The 25,073-nt window shown below is 38.3% G+C and overlaps 1 protein-coding gene and 1 pseudogene across 2 annotated transcripts in view; one reads left to right on the forward strand and one right to left on the reverse strand.

Moving 5' to 3' along the window:
- Positions 1-2,493: 2,493 nt before the first annotated feature.
- CYBB (cytochrome b-245 beta chain) overlaps positions 2,494-25,073 on the reverse strand; it is a 73,462-nt gene continuing 50,882 nt past the window's right edge. For both annotated transcript variants that reach the window (XM_072615184.1, XM_072615182.1), the window contains exons 9-13: positions 24,333-24,586; positions 23,114-23,276; positions 10,840-10,986; positions 7,977-8,101; positions 2,494-6,898 (exon numbers count right to left, since the gene is read on the reverse strand). In XM_072615184.1, coding sequence (XP_072471285.1) covers positions 6,772-6,898; positions 7,977-8,101; positions 10,840-10,986; positions 23,114-23,276; positions 24,333-24,586 — 816 coding nt within the window. In that variant the 3' untranslated portion in view covers positions 2,494-6,771. The remainder of the gene's footprint in view (positions 6,899-7,976; positions 8,102-10,839; positions 10,987-23,113; positions 23,277-24,332; positions 24,587-25,073) is intronic.
- LOC140507182 (heterogeneous nuclear ribonucleoprotein A1-like) lies at positions 13,792-14,848 on the forward strand (annotated as a pseudogene).

Raw genomic sequence — 25,073 nt, forward strand, 5'->3', positions numbered from 1 at the left:
ATGGGATTTCAGTGCAGACTTAAAGGTAGGCAGGGAGGTCAATAGGCAGAATTCAGTCCTCAAATAAAAAGGAAAGGAATAAGCATTTATGTAGCACCTACTGTGTGTCAGGTACTGTTCTAAGCACTTTTTACAAATATTATCTCACTTGATCGTCACAACCACCTTATACATAGATGGTATATTTAGTGTCATTTTACAGTTGAGGGAACTGTGACAAATAGAGGTTAAGTGACTTGTGCAGGGACACGCAGTGGTATCTAAGGCTGGATTTGAATTTAGATCTTCCGGGCTCCAGGATTAGTGCTCTACGTACTTTGTCACCAGCTGCCTTCAACTATGAGTCATGCCTTTCCTCTAAATGGACAAGCCTAGAGCCGTGAGTGACTGTGTGTGTTTTCACTTGGCTTCTCACCCCAATAGCAGAAGCAGAGACAAAAACAAATTAGCCGAGAGGAATGAAGGGGCAGGCCCTATCCTGTCCTAGTCTTATTTCTATTTGTGTTTTCTTAAATTTATTCTGTTAAAGAACACAGTTACTGGATTGAATATTATTTCTCATAAATACCTGTGGTGAATCTTGTTCCTCATTTGCAAGGGTAATCCTTTGTGTGTGGCATGAGGGGGCACTGGGAGCCACCAAGGTGAAGCATCTTTCCTAATACTTTTTAACCATTGTTAGGGAGTCTAGCTCTTTGGTTGCGGGTATGATGAGTTCAGAGAACCGTAATGTTGAGGTTTGAAGTGCTCAGGACCCCAAAATACCAAGATGGTGGGTCCAGCCAAATGAATTCAACCCAAGCCTTCTTTCAGCCAAAGTAAAACAAAGTTTATTAAAGATTCGCCATACTGGGTTGACTCTTAAGAAGCCTAACCATTTGTGATGCTTGTATTGACAAGCCGGCCAGATAGAATCTCAGACAGAATCAGAGCTGGATTGAATATGATTGCCTTCATGGAGGCAAGACAGAACTGATATACAGACTGTGGAGGGAATCTGAGGGTGGCCTAGTAGTCTGGGATAATGGGAGGAGGGGTTTAGGGAGGTTCTCCAAGAGGAGTCCAAGGAGGATCTGATCAAGGATGATCAAGGGTGGGAAACAGCTAGAGGCAACCTGGAGGTATCAAGCAATGGAGAACTGGAGTGGGAAGCAGGTGGGGCAATCCAGAGGTAACAGACAATGGAGGGCCAGGCCAGGTTAAGGGTAACAGATTTGGGTTTGAAAAACCAGATTAAGTGGGAAGATTCAAGGAGAGTTCAAGGAGGTTCCTAGAGTCCGTGACCCATCAGGTATAAGCATAAACTTATGCATACCTACCCTGATAGGTCAAAGTGACTATAGATATAGCGCCCTGTTTAATAAATTGGCCTCAGATATGTGAACAAACTTACTTTATTCTCTAAGACTCCTAAAATGAAAATGATCTTGGACTGGTTGTCAGGAGTCCAGAGCTAAAAATCCTCTCACACAATCACCCCATGGTGATTCATTGTCTGTATAAACTATGTACATCTCTCTCTCTCTCTCTCTCTCTCTCTCTCTCTCTTTCTCTGTCACACATACACACACACACACACACACACACGCATACCACCTATTTAATTCCTAAATAGTGGAGAGCATGTTCTTTAACTTAATCCTCAATAAGGCTAGTGGGACATTTAGGAAAACAAAATTTAGAGCTGTCTAAACTAAGAACATTGGTTTTGGATAAAAGACCCTGGGGTCTTCGATGCTTTGTACTCATATGACCTTGGGCAAATCATTTAATCTCTTTGGGCCTCGCTTTGTTCATCTGTAAAATGAGGAAAATGGACTATATGACCTCTGAAGTCCTTTTTAGCTCTGGATCATGGGTTTTTACCTGGGAGATAGATTTTTAGGAAGATCCATGAATTTGGTTGGGGAAAATACTACATCTTCATTTTCACTAACCACTTAATTAAATTTAGCTGGCCATAGAGTCAGGTGGACCTGGGTTCAAATCTGGCCTTTGACACTTAATAGTTGTGTGATCTTGGGCAAGTCAGTTAACTCTGCCACAGTTTCCTCATCTGTAAAATGAGCTGGGGAAGGAAATGGCAAACCATACCAGTGGCTTTGACAAGAAACCCCCAAATGGGGTCATGAAGAGTTGGACACGACTGAAATGACTCCACAGCAGCGAAAGTAAACTGAAACAATCTCTGATTAGTCAAAGGAAGCTTTGTAAGTGTCAGAACTATAGAAAGGGATCCATACTAACAGTTCTTCACCTTTGAAGTCATCAATGATACCAAAGGCAAGGGAAGGCATCCCTTGTGCTTGTGGTACTTCAAGGAAATCTCACAGAATGCTCTGAATTCACTAAGATTCTTCTTATCCAAAAGATAGTCTTCTTGTCTTGATGCTGTAAGTTCATCTACTCTGAGAGAATCACAACCTCCCTGAGACGGTGACAGCCATAACTCTTCCCAACAGTATCAGTGACAAAGAGAGATGGCTCTTTGACTTTAAAGTCTCGTAGAAATTTTAATGAATCTTTATTGGCATTCACAAAACAAAACAATAACAGACAGCACAAAAGAATCCCAAACTCTGAATGAAATTCAATTCATTTTTGGAGGAAAAAAAATACAGAACACTAAAGCTTTCGTGGTTTTAAAGAACAAACAACTTAGATCCTTCGTGTATGTATTTTCTTCTGGCTATTGCTGTTAAATAAATACTCCGAATCAAAAGCTAGTGATTGGCAGGGAAATGAGGGGTAAAAGGAGAAGAGAAATGCTTCAATGTTTGCAATGACAAGCGTTTAATAGCCACTATTCATCTTAAAACCCATTTCACATGCTAGATTTTCTAATTCTTCCCCCGCCCCCACATTTTTAGCAATAAGAAGTAGCTAATCCCCATTAGAATTTCTCTTAACCATTCAAAAGGAAAATTCTCCAACAGACAAATGAAGACTTTCTATTATATCACCAGGGGTAAAGAGAGAAAAAAAAGAAAGTCAGGATTTGCAAATTACATTCAGTTTGGTTTTCTTTTTTATCTGCACTGAAAAGAAATACTGCTCTTGCATAGATTACCAGAACTTAGATATCATGTGCAAAGTGGAGTGCCTGGGCCTAAGGATCTACTATAGGAATCTCCCTATAGAATAGTAAGCTGAGACAACCCTTTGGTGTTTTAGATATGGAATGACCCAATCAATTCTTATTAGTTAGGATAAATGTAATCAATTAAACCCCTGTAAAACAGGTTAGCAGTTAATTTTCTCTGTATAACTTTTACTGTTCAGTTGTTTCAGACTCTTTGTGACTCCATTTTTCAAAGATACTGGAGTAGTTTACCATTTCCTTCTCCAGCTCCCTTTATAGATGAAGAAACCAAGGCAAACAGGGCAAAGTGACTTGCCCAGGGTCACACAGCTAACAAGTGTCTGAGGCCAGATTTGAACTTAGGAAGAGGAGCCTTTCTGACTCCAGGTCCAGCACTCCATCTGCTGCTCCATCTAGTTGCTCAAGTATAGCTTGCAGCCAAGTTAAAGAAAAATCTACAATTAGATTCCTAGGAATCTAGATTCCTAGATTCCTAAAAGAAAGAGCTGTATAAGCCATTTTAAATCAGATGAGTATCCTAGCTTCAGTGAAATTAACAAAAAGTATTTGAATCAACTCTTTTTTGTAGTGGCAAAGTATTGGAAATGAAAAGGGTGCCCCTGTGTCAGAGGACAAAGCATGGCATTTGAATTCATAAAATACCGTAGAATACTATTGTGCCATAAGAAATGCTGAAATGGAACAGTTTTGAAGAAACCTGGGAAGACTTATATGAACTGATACTGAGTAAAGTGAACAGAATCTGAACAATTTATATTATTACATTACATTATATTACATTAATTATTACATTATTATTACATTAACAGCCATGTAAAAACAAATAACTTGAAAAGAATTAAGAACACTGATCGATGTAATGATCAATCCTTATGTCAGATGTCTGACTATGAAGACAGAGAACTACATTTTTGGACAAGGCCAACGTAGGAATTTGCTTTGCTTGATTATGCATATTTGTTACAAGGGTTTTGTTTTTATTTTTGTCCAGTGGAGAGGGGAGAAGAGATTCTTACTCACTGAAAATTAAGAGATGTTTGCCCATTGAAAAAATAAAATTTAACCCTAATAATGATGATAAAAGCTATGAGCACTTGAGTTTCTGGAGGAGTATAAGGGATAGCAGTGAACACAGGCATAGATTTTTTTAGCCAATGAATCTCAATGACATCTTAATCTGAATCTACCTTCATAAATTTCCTTGTAGAATTGAAGAACTTTAAATATGTGAAGAATAGAAAATCAATTCATACATGTAGCCTTCAAGTTCTTTCAATATCTGGACACCTGAAATGCATACTTGGCTATCCAGAGTGTGCTCTATTTTTCCTAACCCTCACTACCTCCTTCTCTTTTCCCCTTTTTCCCTCTTCTCCTAGAGTTCTAAACACCCTTTTAGCCCAAAAAAATGAGGCCAAAGGAGCACTGTTCATTTTCCCTTCCCAGAAGTGAGCACAGTTCTCGGAACAAGCTACTGCTGGGTACAAAAACACTAAAATTAGTAACTTCCTTGAAATGTCAGGAAAAAGTATGTCCTATTCAAACCTATGAGGGGGAGGTGAGCTATAATTATTATTATTAAACTATGAGTTCCTTGAGAGTAGGAACTGTCTTTTGCTCTTTTTGTATCGTCAGAACTTAGCATAGCGCCTGATACATAGTAGGCACTTGATAAATGTTCATTGACTGAATAATAGCTAACATTTATATAACATTTTAAGATTTGCAAAGCACTTTACAAATATTGACTTAATTTATCCTCACAACAACATTGGGAGTTGTTATTATAATCCTCTTTTTACAGGGGAAGAAACTGAAGCAGGCAGAGGTTAAGCGATTTGCAGGGGGACACACAGTCTATGAGGCAGGATTTGCTGCAGGTCTTCCAGACTCCAGGTTCAGTGCTCTAACCTTTGTGTCTTCTAGCTGCCTCATTAATTTGTGGTCTATCAATTTCAGGATAGTAATAAAGTCAAATAAAAATTGCAAAGACATTATGTAGACTTTAAAAAGCTTAGGTAGTGGTCATGGGAATCGTTTTAAATTATATGAGTTTATTAAACAACTCATTCATTATAATTCTTCCCTTCAAACATTAACTGACTAGAAAAGAAAAGTCTTGTCTGCCTGCACTGTCTTATTGCTGAAACTTAGACAGCTCGTCCACGTTTGCCATCATCATTAGCAAGTAACTACTGAACACTTGGCTGAGTCTGGAGATGGAGGCAGAGCTAGATCTCTGGGCTAGGAGTGGACAAGACGAGGGTTCACATCCCCCCATAGCTATGTGATGCTGAGCAACTCACTAACTTCTAGGTGCCTCAAGTACCACCCTAAAATTTATCAGCTAGGTCACAGAAGGTTTACCAGGGCTGTGATCTGCATTGGTGAAGGGATTTACCATGCTGAATTCGCCACTGTCCCAACTTTTAGTTTTTTTGCATAGTTGCATATGTGAAGCACTAGGCTGGACAATTCAGTCTAGACTATTGCAGAATCACTCATGTTCTGCTGCTAGAATCTAGGTCCTCTCAAGAACACTGCACCACACTGCCCTTCAAGAGAATGAATGGCCAGGAGAGCTATTCCCCGATGGTCACTGCATACTTGAAATTCAAACATGTAAGAACAGATGGAAATATTTAACTTAGACTAGGGTCCTACAACCAGGAGAATCAGGCATCTCTGGTCTATACAAGGAACATTAAAAATAATAGTACTGATAGGTAGAATTTATATAGCATTTTACATGTTTTCTCATTTGATCCTCACAACAATCCTGTGAAAGTGGGTACTATTTACTATTATTAAACCCACCTTGTCGGTTAGAAAACTGGGACTGAGAGAGGTTAAGTGACTTGTTCAGGTTCATATAGACATGAACATACAGACTTGTCTGAGGCAAAGTTTGAACTCAAGTCTTCCTGACTCCAAGCCCAGTACTCTATTCAACTATTCAACATAGAGAAGGAGGCAGGGAGAGATAAACTGCCAGGTGTTAAGCACTTTTCAAATAATACCTCATTTATTCCTCACTACAAACCTGTCAGGTAGGTGGTATTACTGTTCTCATTTTACTGTTGAGGAAACTAAGGGAGAAAGAGGTAAAGTGACTCATCCAGGGTCACACAGCTGATAAATGTTTGAGGCAGGTTTTGAACTCAGATCTCCCTGATTCATGGCCCAGATCTCTATCCACTATGCCGTCTAGCTGCCTTTTAGAGAATATTATGGGAATATTTTTGAAGCGCTTTCTGTCTAACTGATTTTTTCCTAATTCTAATATGCCTGAACTAAACCTGTTCTTGGAAATGTTTCTGTTTCATTGAATTGGGCTGCTCTATTAGCAATCTGGAGCAGTCTCAACTGCTAACCTCTTTGAATCATCAAAGGGTGGAATCAGTATCTGGGTAAGTGGGTTCCTAAATACTTGGACAGTTTTCCTGTACGTATGTTGGAGTCACTGAGATAATACACAATATACAAAAGAAAATGAATCAACTGGTTTTCTTTTGTCTTGTTTAAAGATGGATCCTACTTCAGAAATAATCCCCACATAGGTAGAAAATAAAAGCTATAAAAGTTTCTCTAGTTTTCATTTGTTTCTGTTAATGATCAGCATTTGCTTGGGCATATGGCTCCTGTCCACATTTCCTGATGGAGAGAAGTTAGAAGTTTTCTTTGTTGAAAATGAAATGCACTCCTCGAGGGCCAGCATCGGAGTTGGCAATGCATTGTTTGTTGAGAGTTTCAGCCAGTGCTTCAGGTCCACAGAGAAATACACCTATCCTGGTACTAAGGAGGGGAAGAAAAAACACCCAGTATTAAGGGGACATTATTGGTTTGTACAAAAAGGGTTACACTGCTCCTGAGTTAATTCCCAATTACCAAGTCCTTTGGAAGTTTTTTCCCCTAGTGGCAAAACACTGCGGCTCCTTCCCCAGACTCCCAAACAGCCAAAAGTATACTTTTTCCTATAGACTAGGGAGAGTGGATTGAACTTTCCCTTGGTTTAACTCAACTCTATTCATAGATTCATAATTTTAGAGGTACATAACTGCCTTGGAATGATATAGAAGTAGAAATTAGGTGGAAATATACTCTATTAGGGAAATAGCCATTGCTATGTGAGTCTGCAGGGCTGCCTCATTTTACAGCATCCATCTATGCCCATTCAAGCTATAATACCTATAAACTGGGTCTTCAAGTGCTGCAGCATACACCCAGCCATTGGAGGTATAGGCACTAACGTCCAGTGGCATGCCAGGATCTCTTGGGTTAACTGTGTTCTAGCAAAATGGGGCTTCCCTTTCTGCTTTCATGGTCCCAGGCCCCTAATAAAATATGCAAAGATGGCCCTGCTTTCCCATCTTCAGTGGGGAACTTGCTTTCAGTTACTTCTCCTATGATAATGATGGTGGTTAATCCCCACTCTTTCTCACAAGGGTCCACATTTATTAAATGACTGTTCAAACATGGAAGGTGTTCACAGTCATAAAGAACTAAGGCACAGACTGCACCCATGATTCATCTTCCTCAGTAACAACTTGTTACCAAGGATCTTTAACTCATAAAAGTTTATCTTTTAGAAAAAGGTTTTATGTCCTTCCTACACTTATGCTCTGCCCAATGAATCTGGTTCTTCTTTCCTTATTTTCCTGTCCATAGAGTACTTTATCTAAGTCCTTTGTTGTCAGAAGGGGAACTCTTCCCTCCATCCCTTATCTGATCCATGGAAGGGACGTGCTTAAATTTAGATCAGTCTTATATAACACAGGTAATACTGAGTTTCAAAGGGCTAACCGAAGGATTTCCCTCTATCCTACAGTTTCAGGTTGACTTGGGGCTTCCCAGTGTGGAGGTGCGGTCTTACTTCGGGTGTTGACTTGCAATAGTTTTGAACTCATTTTCCCAGTTGGGCCTTCCATACAAGGTCTTTTGTTTCAAGCCTGTTATCACATCCTTCTCTTCATCATGGTGCACGGTAAAATGAGTAGCCTACGGGGAGAAAAAGGAAAATACTACAACAGTCAGCAAAAATTTATCCCGAAGTTTATATCTCTCTCCAAGGTCTTTATTTCCCTTCTCCCTTCCTACTTTTAAAGAACTATTAAAGACCTGGAATTCTTTTTAATTCTGTGAGTTAGAGAAAAACTCATTCTTAAGAATAAAAACCAGGCAGTTTCTCTCTTTGCCTTCATTGTGCTAGGATGCTTTATTCCTCTGACCCCAATTATGGGAGCATCTCTGTTAATATGACAAAAATATACCTAAAAATGTTGTAAGTGAATTTATTTTTAAAAAATTAAATCATATTTTAGGTGATTTAGAACTGGGGGGCTTTATTTAAAAAGAAGCTTGAGTTAATTCTTTAAAAAAAAAAACCCAAAAAATTTATTTTCAATTTAAATAATCACATTTATCTATTTGGAAAGTTTAGATTTTCATAAAGTTGGCTTTATTTAAGCAAGGGACCCTTGCATATTTGGGCAGCCAGGTGGCACAGCAGACAGAGCCTGGAGTCAGGATGAACCTGAGTTCAAGTTCAGCCTCAGACACTTACTAGCTGTGTGACTCTGGGCAAGTTATTTATTCCAGTTTGCTTCAGTTTCCTCATCTGTAAAAATAAGCTGGAGAAGGAAATAGCAAATCGCTCCAGTATCTTTGCCAAGAAAACTCCATATGGGGTCATGAAGAGTCAGATAGGACTGAACAACAACAGCCTTGTTTATCATAGAAAATTTTTTTTGGCTTCATTTTTATCTACGACTTTTTTTTAACTTAAAGAAGTCAAAGTTTTGAAATGTCTCATTCAAGATGAGTAGCAGTATTTAGTTATAGGAGTCTTAGAGTTGCATAATAATAGGCAACATATGTGCATGTATGTATATGTATGTGAATATTTATGTGTGTATATATGTATATGTATGTGTCTATATACATACACATATAGCTCTGTGTGTGTGTGTGTGTGTGTGTGTATGAAATATCTCCCTTTAAACTTTGAGAAGTTCTTTACATATATTACCTCATTTGGTTCTCATAATAACCCTGGGAGATAAATCATATTAATATTCTTATTTACAGAGGAGTAAAATGAGACTAAGGAAATTAAGTAACAAGCCCAGGTCACACAGCTAGTCTATATCTAAGGCAAGATTGGAACCTGGGTTTTCCTGCCCACGTTAGCCAAGGCCACAAGACTCCTAGAGTGGGCAGGGGGAGTAAACCCAAGAAATACACTAATCTAATTCATAAATGAGTGGTCCCAGAGAGCTACGGATTCCACGCAGAGGAGCCGCAGAGAGCTTGAGGGTGGCAGTCTCTGTACCACTCCCTCTGAGACTGCATAGGCTTGCAGAGAGCTCCTATGTTCCAAGGTCAGATGTTGCTCAAGGTCTGAGGTTAGAAGCAATCCTCAGGGTAACAGTTTTAAACTGCCCACAATGAAATAGTTGAGGGGAAAGAAATAAACATTTGCTTGGCATGCTGGAGGGCGAATAAACCAATCTGAGGCTACATGGTATAACACACTGTAAAGTACGCTGGGCTAGGAGAGAGGAGGCCCAGGGTTTGAGGCCCAGTTCTCAGTAACCTACTATGGGGCGTTGATAACATTATTTAACTTAGTTTCCTTATTTGGAAAATGAAAGAATTGAACTGAATCAAGGGTTCTTAACCTGGGGACCCCACAGTCCCAAAGGGTCCATGGATAGATCTTAAAGGGTCTGGGAATTTGGATAAGAAAAAAATTATGTCTTTATTTTCACTAACCTCTAACTGAACTTTAATTTCCTTCAATTCATCATTTCTTTCACATTCAAATTTCCTTCAAATGTAAGGAACAATCATTATTCTGAGAAGGGGTCCATAGACTTCACCAGACTGAAAAGGGGGTTAAGAGCCCTGGAACTAAAGGATCTCTAGGCGTCCTTGTGTTAATATTCTATCACTCGATGAATCCAGGAGTGAATGGTTCAGTTGGTTAAAACACTAAACCATACAGCTGATGTCCATTTAATAACAGTAAACATTTACTAAGTGCCTCTGCTGGAGGAGAAACCAGTTTCAGGTTTGACACTGAGAGTCTGTCCTCGTAGACCTTGTAGTTTATTAGGAAAATAAAGAGCCTAACGTAGAGTGAAAATATAAAATATGGTGATGTGAGACCTGAGAGGGAAGGCTGTTGATAGGCTGGTAAGTGGTGCAGTGATAGAGCTCTGGACTTGGAGTCAGGAGGCTGTGAGTTAGAATCCTGCCTCAGATATTTTAGCCCTGTGATTCTCAAAAAACCATTTAACCTCTGTGTCTCACTTTCCTCATCTATAAGAAAGGGATAATAATAAAACCTCCCAGGGTTGTTGTGAGCATCAAATAATATAATAATAGTTATTAACTAAAAGGGCACGAAGACTTTCGGTCCAGCTTGTGTCTGTGAAGTGCTCTGTAGACGATCAAGTGCTGTATAAATGCTAGCTATTATTGTTGTTGCTCTTGTAATTAAGGTTTTTAGTAACTAGACTTGTTCTACCCATAGAGTATAGATGTCATGGAGAATTCCAGCCTGCTCCTGGTGCCTTATGGTCCATCAGGGGTAAGCAGTGAGACAGAGTAAATGGATGGACAACTGATGATGTATCTTCCAAAAGGACTTCCAAATAGACACTGCAGGACAGAACGGGTAGTTTGGGCACATTTGTAGAGAAACTAGAGGACTGCTTTGGTTTTGTGGTTACCTGAGATTCATCCCAGCCAGTAAGGTAGATGTTGTAGCTGAGAAAATCAGCATTGTTCTTCTCCTGCATTTGGGTCTCTAGTAACTGCAGCAGGTCTGCAAACCATTCAAAGGCATGTGTGTCTCGACATAGCCAGTAAAAATAAATCTAGGAAGGAAAGGTAAGGCAGGGTAAGTACAATGATCCTGCCATTTGGCATCACAAGAACTCCGTGACCCAGGATATCTGGAACTATACGTGACAGAATCATAGACTCTAGAACTGGAAGGGACCTTAGAGAGAACAGATCAAGTGATCAAGGTAGGCCAGGCAATTGGTGATGGGTCCAACATCAAGCAATAATGTGGAGAAATCTAGGCAAGCTGCCAGTAAGCGTCAGGGTGGTCTAGTGAATAAGTGAGTGGCAGATGTCCCAATAAACAGCCAGTGTCAGATAGGATAGAAGTGCAGGCAGGATAGCAGCTGATTCCAGAGAAGTCAGATAGATGATGGTAGAGATCCAGTTACAGAGCCTGAGGAGGAATTCAGAGTGAACAGCCCAATCCTGAGAAGATTTGGGATTTAAACCAAGGAAACCAAGCACAGCCTCAGGCATGGGGAGCTGGTAGAAGGGAGAGGGAGACACTAGAGCAATATTCAGTTACCAGATCTAGAGATATAACATTAGACCAAGACCAAGAGCAAGGTTGACTTCATGGTGAGACATCCAGCTATGACTCTAAGGGTTCTGATATTTTCATTTCCCAGAGTCAGATTGGGCTTAGAGACCAGAGCAAAGGTGGGGTTTTAAATGACCGTTATGGTAGGGATTGAACAGAAGTCAAACCAGGGAGCCTGAGATAAAACTAATTCATGTGTCAAAGTAGCCTTGCCTTGAAATTCTAAAGTCTAGACCCCAAACAAAATTAGAGTACACATAAAAGAAGCTAAGTTACTGGCAAATCGTTATAAGGGAAGATATAACCCCATCAAAATTGGCATTGGCCACTGGTACGTCTCTTCATCAATTTATTATTGGAGTTCATCCAGAGGAGCTTTACTTCCCACAAGAGACTCCATTTGCCAACTCTGGGGCATTTTGCTGACCCTTACACATTCCTTGTATGTCTTGGCCTCCCCAGTTTCCTTTAAGTTCCCAGCTACAATCATACCTTCTATAAGAAACCTGTTTTTATCCTCCTTAATGCGAGTGCTTGCCCTAGTTTGATTATCTCTAATTTAATCTCTGTCTCTAATCTCTGTCTCTGTCTTCTTTATGCACAGCTGTTTACATGTCCTCTTCCCCTTTAGACTGTGAGTTCTTTGAGGTTAGGGCTTGCCTTTTGTCTTTGTATCCCCAGTGTGTAACACAGTACCTGGCACATAGTAGGTGCTTGATAAATGCTTGTTAACTGACTAAGATGGTGAGGGGAAGGGAAAACATAGAATATGAGGTAGGATTGAAGCATCTGGTGGGGATATGAAGTCTGGCTCAAAGCTCATACACAGTTGGATCAAGAGACTTTCCAATAAAGTGAGCATGAGAGAAAGGGCACAAGGAAGCCATGGGAATAGGTCCAAGATGCCAGATTAGAGGCAGCAACACAGTTAAACTTTCCCAACATTCCCTGTAAAACAACTTTAAAATAACACTTTAAATTGAATTTTGGAATGTCAGAGTCAAGAAAAGATCAGAGTAAGGCATTTTTTCAGCCTAAGACAACTGAGAAGTTTGGCAGGAAAGGTCTGTGACGCTGGGATGGGGGCTGGACTGAAGTGCATATGGTGACAGTACTAGTGGCAGGCCTTGAAGGTGGCTGCAATAGTGAAAACATAAGTAGCTTCAAGTGCTCACACCCTAGGGAAGTATGGGGGTCAGACAACTGATCAGAAGAGATTATAGGGGACCATTTGCAGCTGGCACTCATAGGTAACTTATTGCCCATATGCAGCTCTGAGTCACAATTCCAGGAAGGAGAGGAGTGCTTGTAGCCAGTTAAAAGAGAGCATAGTTCCAAGGCCAAGAAGAGCAGTAGCACTCCCAACTTCAGAGTAATGGGGTCCCTTCCTGGGTAAACACTAGAGCTCAGACTGGGAGAACAGTGACCACCCATCTTCCCAAATCACACCACCTCAGAAGCACCAAAAAGTTGCAGAAACCCAGAATTAGCTCTAAAAGACCAGCACAAAAAAACTTGATCGTGCTTCTTTACCCCCAGGTGAGCAGAGCCCAACTTTAACTTACAGTTCAAAGTCAATAAATAGGCTGGAAAAATTAACAACAACAACAAAAGAACTTGATCATAAAAAGCTATATACTATAGTGGCAAGGAAGATCAAGCCACAAACTCAGAAGATAACAATGAAAAAACAGACATAACCAAAGCCTCAAAGAAAAATGTTAATTGGAAACAAATCCAATAAGAATTCCTGGAAGTGTTATAGAAAAAGAGAAGAAAAATTATAGAGACAAAAATTGGGAAAAGAAATGAAAGTGATGCAAAAACATATGAAAAGAGAATTAACATCTTGGTAAAAGAAGCACACAAAAAAATACTGAAGAAAATAATACCTTAAAAAACAGAATTGGCCTAAAGGTTTACTGATGTTCAATTCACTGAATAATTCACTGAAAAAATTCACTGAAGGAAAAATAAAAAATTTAAAAAGCAGAACTGGACAAATGGAAAAAGAGGTACAAAAGCTTGCTGAAGAAAATAATTCCTTTAAATTAGAACTGGGCAACTGGAGTGTATAACTCTATGAAACTTCAAGAAATTTTAAAACTAGGTAAAAATAATAAAAAATAGAAGAAAATGTGAAATATCTTATCAGAGAAACAATTGACTTAGAGAAAAAGATTGAAGAGAAGTTATTTAAGAATTATTGTACTACCTGAAAGTCATGTAAAAAAAAAAAAAGAGTCTAGCTTTCTGTTTTCGATGTCGTTGGAGAAGGATCACTGAAGCTTTTGCTACCACTCTCACCATGTCGAAGTCAGAGTCCCCCAAGGAGTCCAAGCAGCTTGGGAAGCTCTTCATTGGAGGCCTGAGCTTTGAGACGATGGACAAGAGCCTAAGGAGCCATTTTGAGCAATGGGGCAAGCTTACAGACTGTGTGGTGATGAGGGATCCAAATACCAAACGTTCCAGGGGCTTTGGTTTTGTTACCTATGCCACAGTGGAAGAGGTAGATGCAGCCATGAATGCCAGACCTCACAAAGTTGATGGCAGAGTTGTTGAACCAAAGAGAGCTGTTTCCAGAGAGGACTCTCAAAGGCCAGGAGCCCACTTAACTGTGAAAAAGATCTTTGTGGGTGGCATTAAGGAAGACACTGAGGAGCATCATTTACGAGACTATTTTGAACAATATGAAAAAACTGAAGTGATTGAAATCATGATTGACCAAGGCAGTGGCAAAAAGAGAGGCTTTGCTTTTGTTACTTTTGATGACCATGATTCTGTGGATAAGATTGTCATTCAAAAATACCATACTGTGAATGGCCACAACTGTGAAGTAAGGAAAGCTTTGTCTAAGCAAGAAATGTCCAGCGCTTCATCTAGTCAAAGAGGTAGAAGTGGTTCTGGGAACTTTGGTGGTGGCTGAGGGGGTGGCTTCGGTGGAAATGACAACTTTGGCCGTAGTGGGAACTTCAGTGGTCGTGGTGGTTTTGGTGGCAGTCGTGGTGGTGGAGGATATGGTGGAAGTGGAGATGGTTACAATGGATCTGGAAATGATGGAAGCAACTTTGGAGGTAGTGGAAGCTCTAATGATTTTGGCAACTACAAAAATCAGTCTTCAAACTTTGGTCCCATGAAGGGAGGGAACTTTGGAGGCAGGAGCTCAGGCCCTTATGGTGGAGGCCAATATTTTGCCAAACCATGTAACCAAGGTGGCTATGGTGGTTCCAGTAGTAGCAGTAGTTACGGCAGTGGCAGAAGATTTTAATTACTATTAGGAAACAAAGCTTATCAGGAGAGGAGAGCCAGAGAAGTGGCAGGGAAGCTACAGGTCACAGATTTGTGAACTCAGCCAAGTGCAGTGGTGGCAGGGCCTAGCTGTTACAAGAAGACATGTTTTAGTATTTTTTGTGTATGGGCAAAAAAAACCCCACCAAGACTGTATTTGTGACTAATAGTATTACAGGTTATTTTAGTTACTGTTTTGTGGAAAGTGGAAAGCATTCCAACAAAGGGTTTTAATGTAGATTTTTTTTTTTTGCACCCATGTTGTTGATTGCTAAATGTAACAGTCTGATCATGATGCTGAATAAATGTGTCTTTTTTTTTAAAAAAAGAGTCTAGACATTATATTTTAAGAAATTAGTGGGTAAAACTACCCCTGAGGGTAAAATAGAAATTGAAAGAGTCCACTTACTCCAAAATTAAGGCTCCCAGGAATATTAGGGTCATATTCCAGAGATTACAGGTCAAGGAGAAAATATTTCAAGCAGCCAAAAAGAAATAATTCAAATATCATGGAGCCACAGTCAGGATGACACAAGATTTAGCAACTTCTACGATAATGAGTGGAAGGCTTGGATTATAATATTCTGCAAAGGAGCTAGAATTACAATCAAGAACAACCTACCCAGCAAAATATAAGTATATATGAGTATAATCCTTTGAGAGGAAAATGGGCATTTAATGAAATATAGCACTTATAAACATTACTGATAAAAATGCAAGAGCCAAATAGGAATTTGCCATTCATACAGAAAACTCAAGAGAAAGTAAACATGAAAATATAATCCTAGGTACTCAATAAAGTTAAACTGTTCACATTCCTATATGGGCAGATGATACAGGTAATTCACAAGAACTTTATCATCATTATGGCAGTTAGAAGCAGTTTACGTAGAGGTGCTAGGTGTGAGTCAATTACATTGTGATGATCTTAAAAAAATATGAAGGGATATGAAAGAGGGATGTTCTTGCAAGAAAAGATTCTCTTAAGAAGAAGAAAGAAGTAGAATGAGGGAAATTATCTCCCATAAAAGACGCATGCAAGGAAGAGCTTTTACAGTGAGTGGGAAATTGGGAAGGGTAGAGAGTGGTGGGTAATGCTTGAAATTCTTGTTAGAATTTGTTCAAAGAGGGAAGGATATGCACGCACTTATACACAGACATACACTCAGATGGGTGTGGAAATCTATCTTATGCAAGAAATAGGAGGAAAGAAAAAAAGAAAGGGAAGAGGGCAAGGGATGACAAAAAGGAGGGTGGATTGAGAGGCAGTGGTCAGAAGCAAAACAGACTTTTGAGGAGGGATAGGATAAAAAGAGAGAGAGAAGGATAAACAGAAAAAAATAGGACAGAGGGAAATACACAGTTAGCAATCACAACTGTGAATGGAATGAGCTCATCCATTAAAGGAAAGCAGATAGCAGAATAAATTAGAAAGGAGAATCTAACAATATGTTGTTTATAAGAGACACATTTTAAACAGAAAGACATATGGAGTTAACATAAGGAGGTGGAACAAAATCTATTATGCTTCATTCGAAGTAAAAATAAAAAAGGCAGGGGGTAGTGATCGTGATCTCAGACAAAACAAAAGCAAAAATAGACCTAATTAAAAGAGGTGAACAGGCAAACTAAAATTTAATTAAAAATACCATAGACAATGAAGAATATGAAAAAAATTACAGGTAGTTTCTCTGATGAAGGCCTCTTTACTCAAATATATAGGGAACTGAATCAAATTTATAAAAATAAGAACCATTCCCCAATTGATAAATTGTCAAGGGATATGAACAGGCAGTTTTCAGGTCAGAAATCAAAACCATCTATAGCTGTATGAAAAATGCTCTAAATCACTACCGATTAGAGAAATGCAAATCAAAATAAGTCTGAGGTAGTACCACCTCACACCTATCAGAAATGACAAATGCTGGAAAGGATGAGAGAAAATATGTGAACTAATGAACTGGTGGAGCTGTGAACTAGTCCAATCACTCTGGTGAACAATTTAGAACTACGCCCTAGGAGCTACCCTTTGACTCAGCAATACCACTACTAGGTCTGTGCCCCAAAGAGAGAGAAGAAAAATAAAAAGTACCCATATGTACAAAAATATTTATAGCAACTATTTTTGTGGTGGTAAAGAATTGAAAATTGAGGGGATGCCCATCAGTTGAGGAATGGTTGAACAAGTTGTGGTACATGATTGTGATGTAGTACTATTGTACTATAAGAAATGATGAGGAGAATGGTTTCAGAAAAACATGAAAACCTAAATGAACTGATACAAGGTGAAATGAGCAGAACCAGGAAGTCCTCGTACATGGTAACAATAAATATTGTAACAATGATCAACTACACTAGCTATTCTGACAGATATAGTGATTCAAGATAATTCCAAAGGATTCATGATGAAAAATGCTATTCACCTCCAGAGAAAGGAATGGTGAACTCTAAGTGTAAATTGAAGTTTAATTTTCTCACTTTCTTCAAAAAAAAAAAAAAAGTGAACAGAGGAGGGAACTAATGCTGGCATAACGCCTTAATTCAGAATCTTAAGTTGGAGAGATAAATAAAGCAAAGAAAACACATAACAGTATCAAATATTATTTCAAATCAAATCTAGTAACTAGCATGCAAGCAAGCAGAAGCTCAAAGTGGGGAAAATATGTTTTACACAAGAACTACACGAGTTCTGAAAAGTGAAGTAAGGCATTTTTAAAGTGAGATAAAAGCTCTTAAAGAAAGAATTGGAAGGAGAATAAGTAGTTTAGGAGACAAAGTAGGAGATAAAATCAAGATAATGGAGTAGAAAGAAGCAGTACAGCCCACTCCCCTGCAAACTCCTCCAAACAAATCTAGAGAATTAACCAAACAGAAATCTTAAGGGGAAATCCAAGAAAAAGTCACAATGAGTTTTTCTTTTTCAACCTGGGTAGGTATAAGGAAAAACAGAGGTCTGTGAATTCTGGGGATGGGGTGTGGCCAGAAGCATTCCCAAGGGGCATTTCTGAAAACTCAAATTAGTCAAAGAGAAATCAAAAACTCCATAAGACAGCAAGAAATAGAACAAAATCAAAAGAATGAAAAATAGAGGGAAAGTATGATAGGTGGCATAAAAAAAAAGTGACCTAGAAAATAGGTCAAGGAAAGATAATTTAAGAATCATTAAACTCCCTGAAACCCATGATTAAAAATAATTTCTGAATACTATATTTCATAAATGAAAACTACTCAGCCCTATTGGAACCAGAAAACAAAGTGAAGACAGAAAGAATTGTCTGATCATTTCCTAAAATAAAAACCAAAAGTAAATGTTCCAGTAATGTCATAGCCAAAATTCAGAACTTCCATATCCAAGAAAAAATACTGCAGGCATCTAGAAAGAAGTTTAAGAACTAAGGATCTATAGACAACATCACAGAAAACCTCATAGTTTCTACTAAAATGAGCTTTTGGAATACCATGTTCCTAAAAGTAAATATATAGGCTTACAAACAAAAATAACTTGCCCTGCAAACCTGAGTATGATCCTACAGGGGGCAAAATGAACTTTAATGGAAAAGAATTTTCAAGCATTTCTGATGAAAAAAATGAGAACTAAGTAGAAACTTTGAAATATAAACTTGAAGTCCAACAAAATATAGAAAGGTAAACTTGCTAGAATAGTTGGAAGAAGCTGTATAATAATGAAGGGCTGCTAATGAGGTAGAAGAAAAAAATATCCCTCCAGAACTTAGTCTTGAAGGGAATAAGGGAGTTGACCTTCCAAAAATGGAAGTCATGGGGGCAGATCACTCCTGTTCTGAGAGTTTAAAGAGAGGAAAGAGAAGGGTGGTAAAAGAAAGCATATATTAGTGTAGAAAAGAGGAAGGGAGTGGAACTTGATACTTCTCATAATTGGGGTGTGTGAGAAGAAAAATACACAAACAAGGAGGAAGAGGTGGAGGGAGAAGGCATCAAATGAAACTCACCCTTATTTGAAATGGACAAAAAAGAACTGAACACAGTTTGGTTTATAAATACATTAAACACAATAAAACTCGACAGGGAAACAGTCATGGATAAGTGTGGATGGAGGTGATGGAGAGATAACATTGGCAAAAAAATAGCAAAACAAACTTCTTGATTCTGGGTTGTTTTTTTTTAAAGAGAAAAAAGAAGAGGGAGAGGAGAGGAGAGGAGAGGAGAGAAGGGAACAGGGGAGGGGGAGGGGAGAAGAAAAAAGGGAGGAGAGGTGAGAAAAGACCTAGAATTTAAGTAGGGGTAGGGTGGGGAGAATAATTCTTAGATTGCCTGTTGGACAATTGGGTAACTGCTAAACAAATTGTGTCATATGAATGTCATGAGATATTACTGTGGTGTAAGAAATGATGAAAGGGAGGATTTCAGAGAAACTTGGGTATTATGAACTGACAGAGTGAAATGAGTTAGAATCAGAAAAATAACTCGTCCCTTTGACCCAGCAATATCGCTCCTAGGACTGTATCCCCAAGAGATCATAAAAATGGGAAAGGGTCCCACATGTACAAAAATATTTATAGCATCTTTCTTTGTGGTGGCCAAGAACTGGAAATTGAGGGGATGCCCATCAACTAGGGAATAACTGAACAAGTTGCAGTATATGCATGCAATGGAATACTATTGTGGTATAAGAAATGATGAACAGGAAGACTTCAGAGAGGCCTGGAAGGACTTATATGATCTGATGCTGAGTGAAAGGAGCAGAACCAGGAGAACTTTGTACACAGCAACAACCACAGTGTGTAAGGAATTTTTCTGGTAGACTTAGCCCTTCACAGCAATACAAGGACCTAAAAAATTCCCATTGAATTCTTGAGGCAAAATGCCATCCACATCCAGAGAAAGAATCATGGAATTGGATCCCAGAATGAAGCAGACCATTTTCTTTTGTGTTATGTTTTGTTTTATTTGTTTTGTTTTCATGGTTTCTCCCATTCATTTTAATCCTTCTATGCAATATGACTAAGGTGAAAACGTATTTAATAAGAATGTATACATAGAACCTACATAAGATTGCATGCTGCCTTGAGGGGAGGGAGGAGGAAAAATATCTAAGATATATGGAAGTGATTGTAGAAAACTAAAAACAAACAAATTAATTTAAAAAGAAAGAAACATAACTTGCGCAAAGACAGTAACGTTGTAAAAAAAAAAAAAAAGGAAAAGATTATGAATTCTAATCAGCATAAGGACCAACGAAGTCTTCAGAAGACCAATGATGAAGCATGTTCCCCACCTTCTAACAGAGAGGGATTGAACACAAGGTGAAGAGATCCACATTTTTGGACATGGCCACTGTGGAATTCATTTTGTTTGACTATGTTTTTGCTTTACGAGATTTTTTTCTCCCCTTTCTCTGGGGCCCAAGAAAGAAGGTGAGGTTAGCAATAGTGATGCTACAAGAAAATGAAAGCCATTGTGACATTTTTTTAATGGACAGAAAACAATAGGAGCTCAGAAGGAAGCACAAGCAATAAGGAGCATTTTGAAAGTGACATACAGAAGTTATTATGTACTTTGAAAAAGAAAGCCAGTAGTCTGAAATGGCCATTGACTTGTCGGATTTCAGCTGTTTTTTAGTGTTATTTGCATTTTCCTTACTGTGGTTATTGTGTCTATTGTTTTCTTATGAGCTCCTACATTTTTTTATGTTTGTCCTTCATTTTCAAAGAGGACCAAGATATCAGGAAAATGATGACATGACTTGCAGTTGACTTTGATTTGAGGGAGGGAGGGCTGTACAAGGTCACCAACTTCACTTTCTCCTCCAGAGCCATCTGGGTCCAGTGACCAGATAGTCATCAGGATGACTGGAGATGTCCCAGGATGCAGTGAGAGACCCTGGCCCTTTTGGTCTAAGGTCTTTTCAGGTTCTCACTGTGAGTGAGGTAATGCCCATTCAGGCCTCTTTAAGAAGTGAGTCAGAGGATAGTCCTTTTAACCAAAAAAAAAAAATCAAGCTGGGCGGGGAAAACCCTCAGAGTTGCTGTTCCAAAAAGAAACAGTTGCCATTGACATACACTCTAAGCCAGGAGGGCCTAAAATACAGCCATGAAGTTGAGCTTGGGCCAGGATCTATTGTGGTCCAATTGACGAGCTTCAGAGTGAATTGGGTTTAAGATTTTGTGAAAGAAGACAGACTACGGCTGAAAAGGTACTCTGACTGGCCCGAGTTCCTATCAGGAGTAAGTACTAGGATTAGTATTTGAACTCATGTCTTTTGACTTCACATCCAGAGCTCTTTGAGTATGCCTTGTTTCCAGAGAATCAATTTGCTGTAGTCTTTCATGACAGTATAATCTGGCTCATATTTATATCTCTTTGTGTTAAATCTGACATTGCATGAAAAAGTTTAAAAGGATGTTTTTTCAGCCTTGCAAATAAACAATTTTAAAAAGTTCTTTAGGTTGGTTTTCATTGATTAGGGAATAAGTGATCAAATTGTGTAATAAGAATATAAATATTATTGTGTCATAAGAAGTGATAAATATTAGAAATTCAGAGAAACATGGGAAGATTTTTATGAAGTTATCCACAGCAAAGAAAGTAGAAATGAGAAAACAATAAACACAGTGGTGACAACATTGTAAAAGAAAATATTAACATAAATTGATTCAGACAAATGGCAATGAACTCTATCGGTTTTGGAAAACAGACTGAAACACGTCACCTTTCTCTTGGTAGAGCGGTGAGGGATCACAAGAGTGAAATGTTGCCAAATATGATTTTCTTTGTTATAAGGGAGGGTTTGGATGGAAAAGGGGGTGCTCAGAGATTGTTATAATGTTGGGGTGTTTTGTAAACTTCAGTTAAAAAAGTAAGGAACCATTAAGCCCAGTAAGTTTTTGTTTGACCTATTTTTGCAATGTCTCCTCCCGCACTTAGTAATTTCCCTTCCCCTCCCATAGTCCCCACTGTCTTCTACACACCCTTCCTCCTTTTAGAAGTCTGGAAGAACACAGACATTTCTAAGTAGGTTTCATTTCTTGGCTGGCAGGCCCAAGAGTTAGTAAGACACTAGAAAAAAATCCTTTTTTTCTAACTTCTCATCTCACAAAAAACTGGAGACAAAATGGAAAAATGAAATTGAAAGCAGACGAATTCATTTTTCTTTCAGAGTTCATACCTATTAGAAACGTTTAACCTGCGCAAAATATTATTTTTATCTCTTATTTTGTTGTGTAATGAGTTTTTACTTCATTAGTTCACTTCATTATATTTTTTTTATCTTATATTTCATTGTGTAATGAGTTTTTGCTTCAACTGCTACTCAAAAAAAAATTCTATACCAGGCATTCTGCTTGGTGTTGGAGATGCACAGACAGAAACAAAGAAGTCCTACCTTCCAGGATTCATTCTACTAGGGGATGGCAGTGGAGGAGGGACCAGACTCAACAGATCCACAAAGGAGTAAATGCATGTAAATCACTCTCTCCTTGAAGCCCATTCAAAGAAACAAGACTAACAGCAGGGATGGACATCAAATAAAGAGTACTCTAGATTCTCCTCCTCGATAAAGATGACTGTAACTATAATTATTATTAAGAATAGAGAGTACATAGACAATCCTCTGAGAATAGCCATCTTTCATTTTTCTAGTAACACTGGGGTGGAAATTACTCTTAACCAGCCATTAAAATGATTTCTCCCTTTCTCTAGTCTGGCCAAAAAGAAATCCTCTCATTTTCCTTCTCCCTAGCTATCTTCCTGGGTGTAAAGGAAAGGACTGTCATCACAGGACTTCTGAAAATTGTTTCTTAAAAAAAGGAGACCTATCATTTAGGGAAACAAATTGTGGCACATGAATCTAATGGAATATTACTTCATCACAAGAAACAATGAATATAAATAATTTAGAGAACTATGAGAAGATATATCAACTGATACAGAGGGAAGGAAACAGAATCAAGAAAATAATATGCATGATGACTAGAGTCTAAACGGAAAGAACACACCCCTTCTTCCCCTAAAACAAAACACTCACTAAATACTGAATAATTATAAAAAATAAGCTTGGTCTCAGGTAAGAGTTGCGAAAATGTGCTTCTTTTTCACAGCAGAAGTGGAGCACTATGGATATGGAATGATGTATATACTGTCAGACATAATCAAAGTATTGATTAGCTTGACAGAACTGGTTTTTCTCTTTCTATTTTTTTTAGTTTAAAAGATTCTTCCCCACCCCCACCCCCCAAAGAATGAATGATGGTAAAGAGGTGGGGAGAAAGACGTATTCAGAAATAAATGTTATATAAAAATAAAAAGTGTTATTTAAAATAAGATTATTTTTTAATAAGAATAGGACCTACCTTTTGGAGTTTTAGGCTGGTTGAGTCACTGCAGTACTTGTACCAGACAGACTTGAGAATGGATGCAAATGGTGTGACTCCAATGCCAGCTCCCACCAGCATAACTACTTCATAGCTGAATACATCCTCACTAGCAGTGCCAAAGGGCCCATCTACTGCTACCCTATGGAATTGGACACAACCACAGTGAAGAAATATTCATGTTTGGAGTGAATGAGATGAACCTCCACAAGCATGTGAGAAAGTCAGACACATCATCAATTCCCAACAGAAGAACCATTGGTTCAATTGGAATCTGATGATTAGAGTGTGCCAGTTTTTGAATATTATTTGCAACTCTGAACTCAAAAGTCATAAGGGGAAATTTCAGTCAACTTTAAGTATTTCCAGGTATAGGGAATGAATTTCTCTCTCTCTCTCTCTCTCTCTCTCTCTCTCTCTTTCTCTCTCTTTCTCATTTTATTCACTCTGTGTAAGCAGTCTAGTATGTTTAACCTCTCTATCTTGCTCCTGTTAAATTTTAAGAGATTCTGAAAAATCCTATAAACATATTCTATTACTGTGAGCTATTAATATGTTTGTGGTCCTTAGGGCCACAGACAAGTCAATAATTCACATCTCTGAGCCTCAGTTTCTTCATAAAATGGAATGAAAGGAATAAACTAGGTAATTATTGAAGTCCTTTTCAGCTCCAAATTCTATGTCCTTAAAATCATTTTTGTAGAGAAAAATGAAGATTTTAGATGGTAAAAATAAATATCAAATGTTTTCACACCCCACCAAAATATGTACATGTAACATTTTCTTTTGCAACATGGCTAAAACATAAATATGATTTGCACGATTTCACATATATAATCAATATATTGTTTGCCTTCTCAAGGGTTAGGGGAGGGGAGGGAGGGAGAAAATTTTAAACTCAACTTTTTTTAAAAAATGTTAAAATATTTTACAAACAATTGGGAAATATTTAGTGACATAAATAAAAACATATTAAAATTATGTACACATAGAGTTTACAAAAACATACCCATGCCAAAGAAGGAGAGGACACACAGATCATTCAATATTTCCTTAAGAGTCTCCTCACAATAACAAAGTCTAGAGTCAAAGGTCATAAGAGCTAGGGAGGAGATGGGACATCTGCTCAAAGTCGAAGAAGTTTTTAACAATTCTTTTCTTTGAGAGATTTTCTTTATATTATGAGCTTTTTACTTACTTGGGTAATTTCCATGCTTCCTGAAATTCTGTCTTGTCACATCCACAAGCTTTAAAAAGACCTTCTGTCCAGTCTCCAACTATACGGATGTGAATGCTGAAAAAGTCTTCCTCAGGGGCTGAGGTCAGTGTGAAGGGATGCCACTCCAAATTTGATAATTTGGGGCATTTGACAAAAATATATTGCCCCACTTCCATCTTAAAGCCCTTCTTCTTCATTTGTAGTTCAATGGTTTTGAAAGGGTGAGTGACCACCTATATGAACAAAGAGAACAAAAGCTCCTTAAGAACAGGTACTGTTTCATTTTTGTCTTTATAACCCCAGCACCTAATTCAGTTCATGGCACATAGTAGGGACTTAACAAATTCTCGCTGAATGAGTGAATGAATGAAGGTAGATCACCAAATTACTTCTAGTGAATTTCAAGCCTTGAGCCATTCAAGACTCTTGAACTGAATGATTGAATAAAGCATATATGAACTTATGGCCCTCACACGTTAGTTGTATTTGCTATAAGTTAACTATACTACAACTGGGCACTGAATTTGGTTCTTTCATGTAGATAGTATGAAAAAAAGGAGAGAGACATATATTCTGTCTTAAAGAGTATTCCTCTGGGATAAATAAGGTACGTAATTTCACTTGCAGAGATAAAATGTGAGATCTTATATGAGGGATATTGGGTAGCAGAATGAACAGTGTTAAGGTTGGAAAGGATCTTATGGATAATCTAACCCAGTA

The sequence above is a fragment of the Notamacropus eugenii genome, chromosome 5 (genome assembly GCF_028372415.1).
Source record: "Notamacropus eugenii isolate mMacEug1 chromosome 5, mMacEug1.pri_v2, whole genome shotgun sequence".
In the NCBI taxonomy this organism is placed as follows: Eukaryota; Metazoa; Chordata; class Mammalia; order Diprotodontia; family Macropodidae; genus Notamacropus; species Notamacropus eugenii.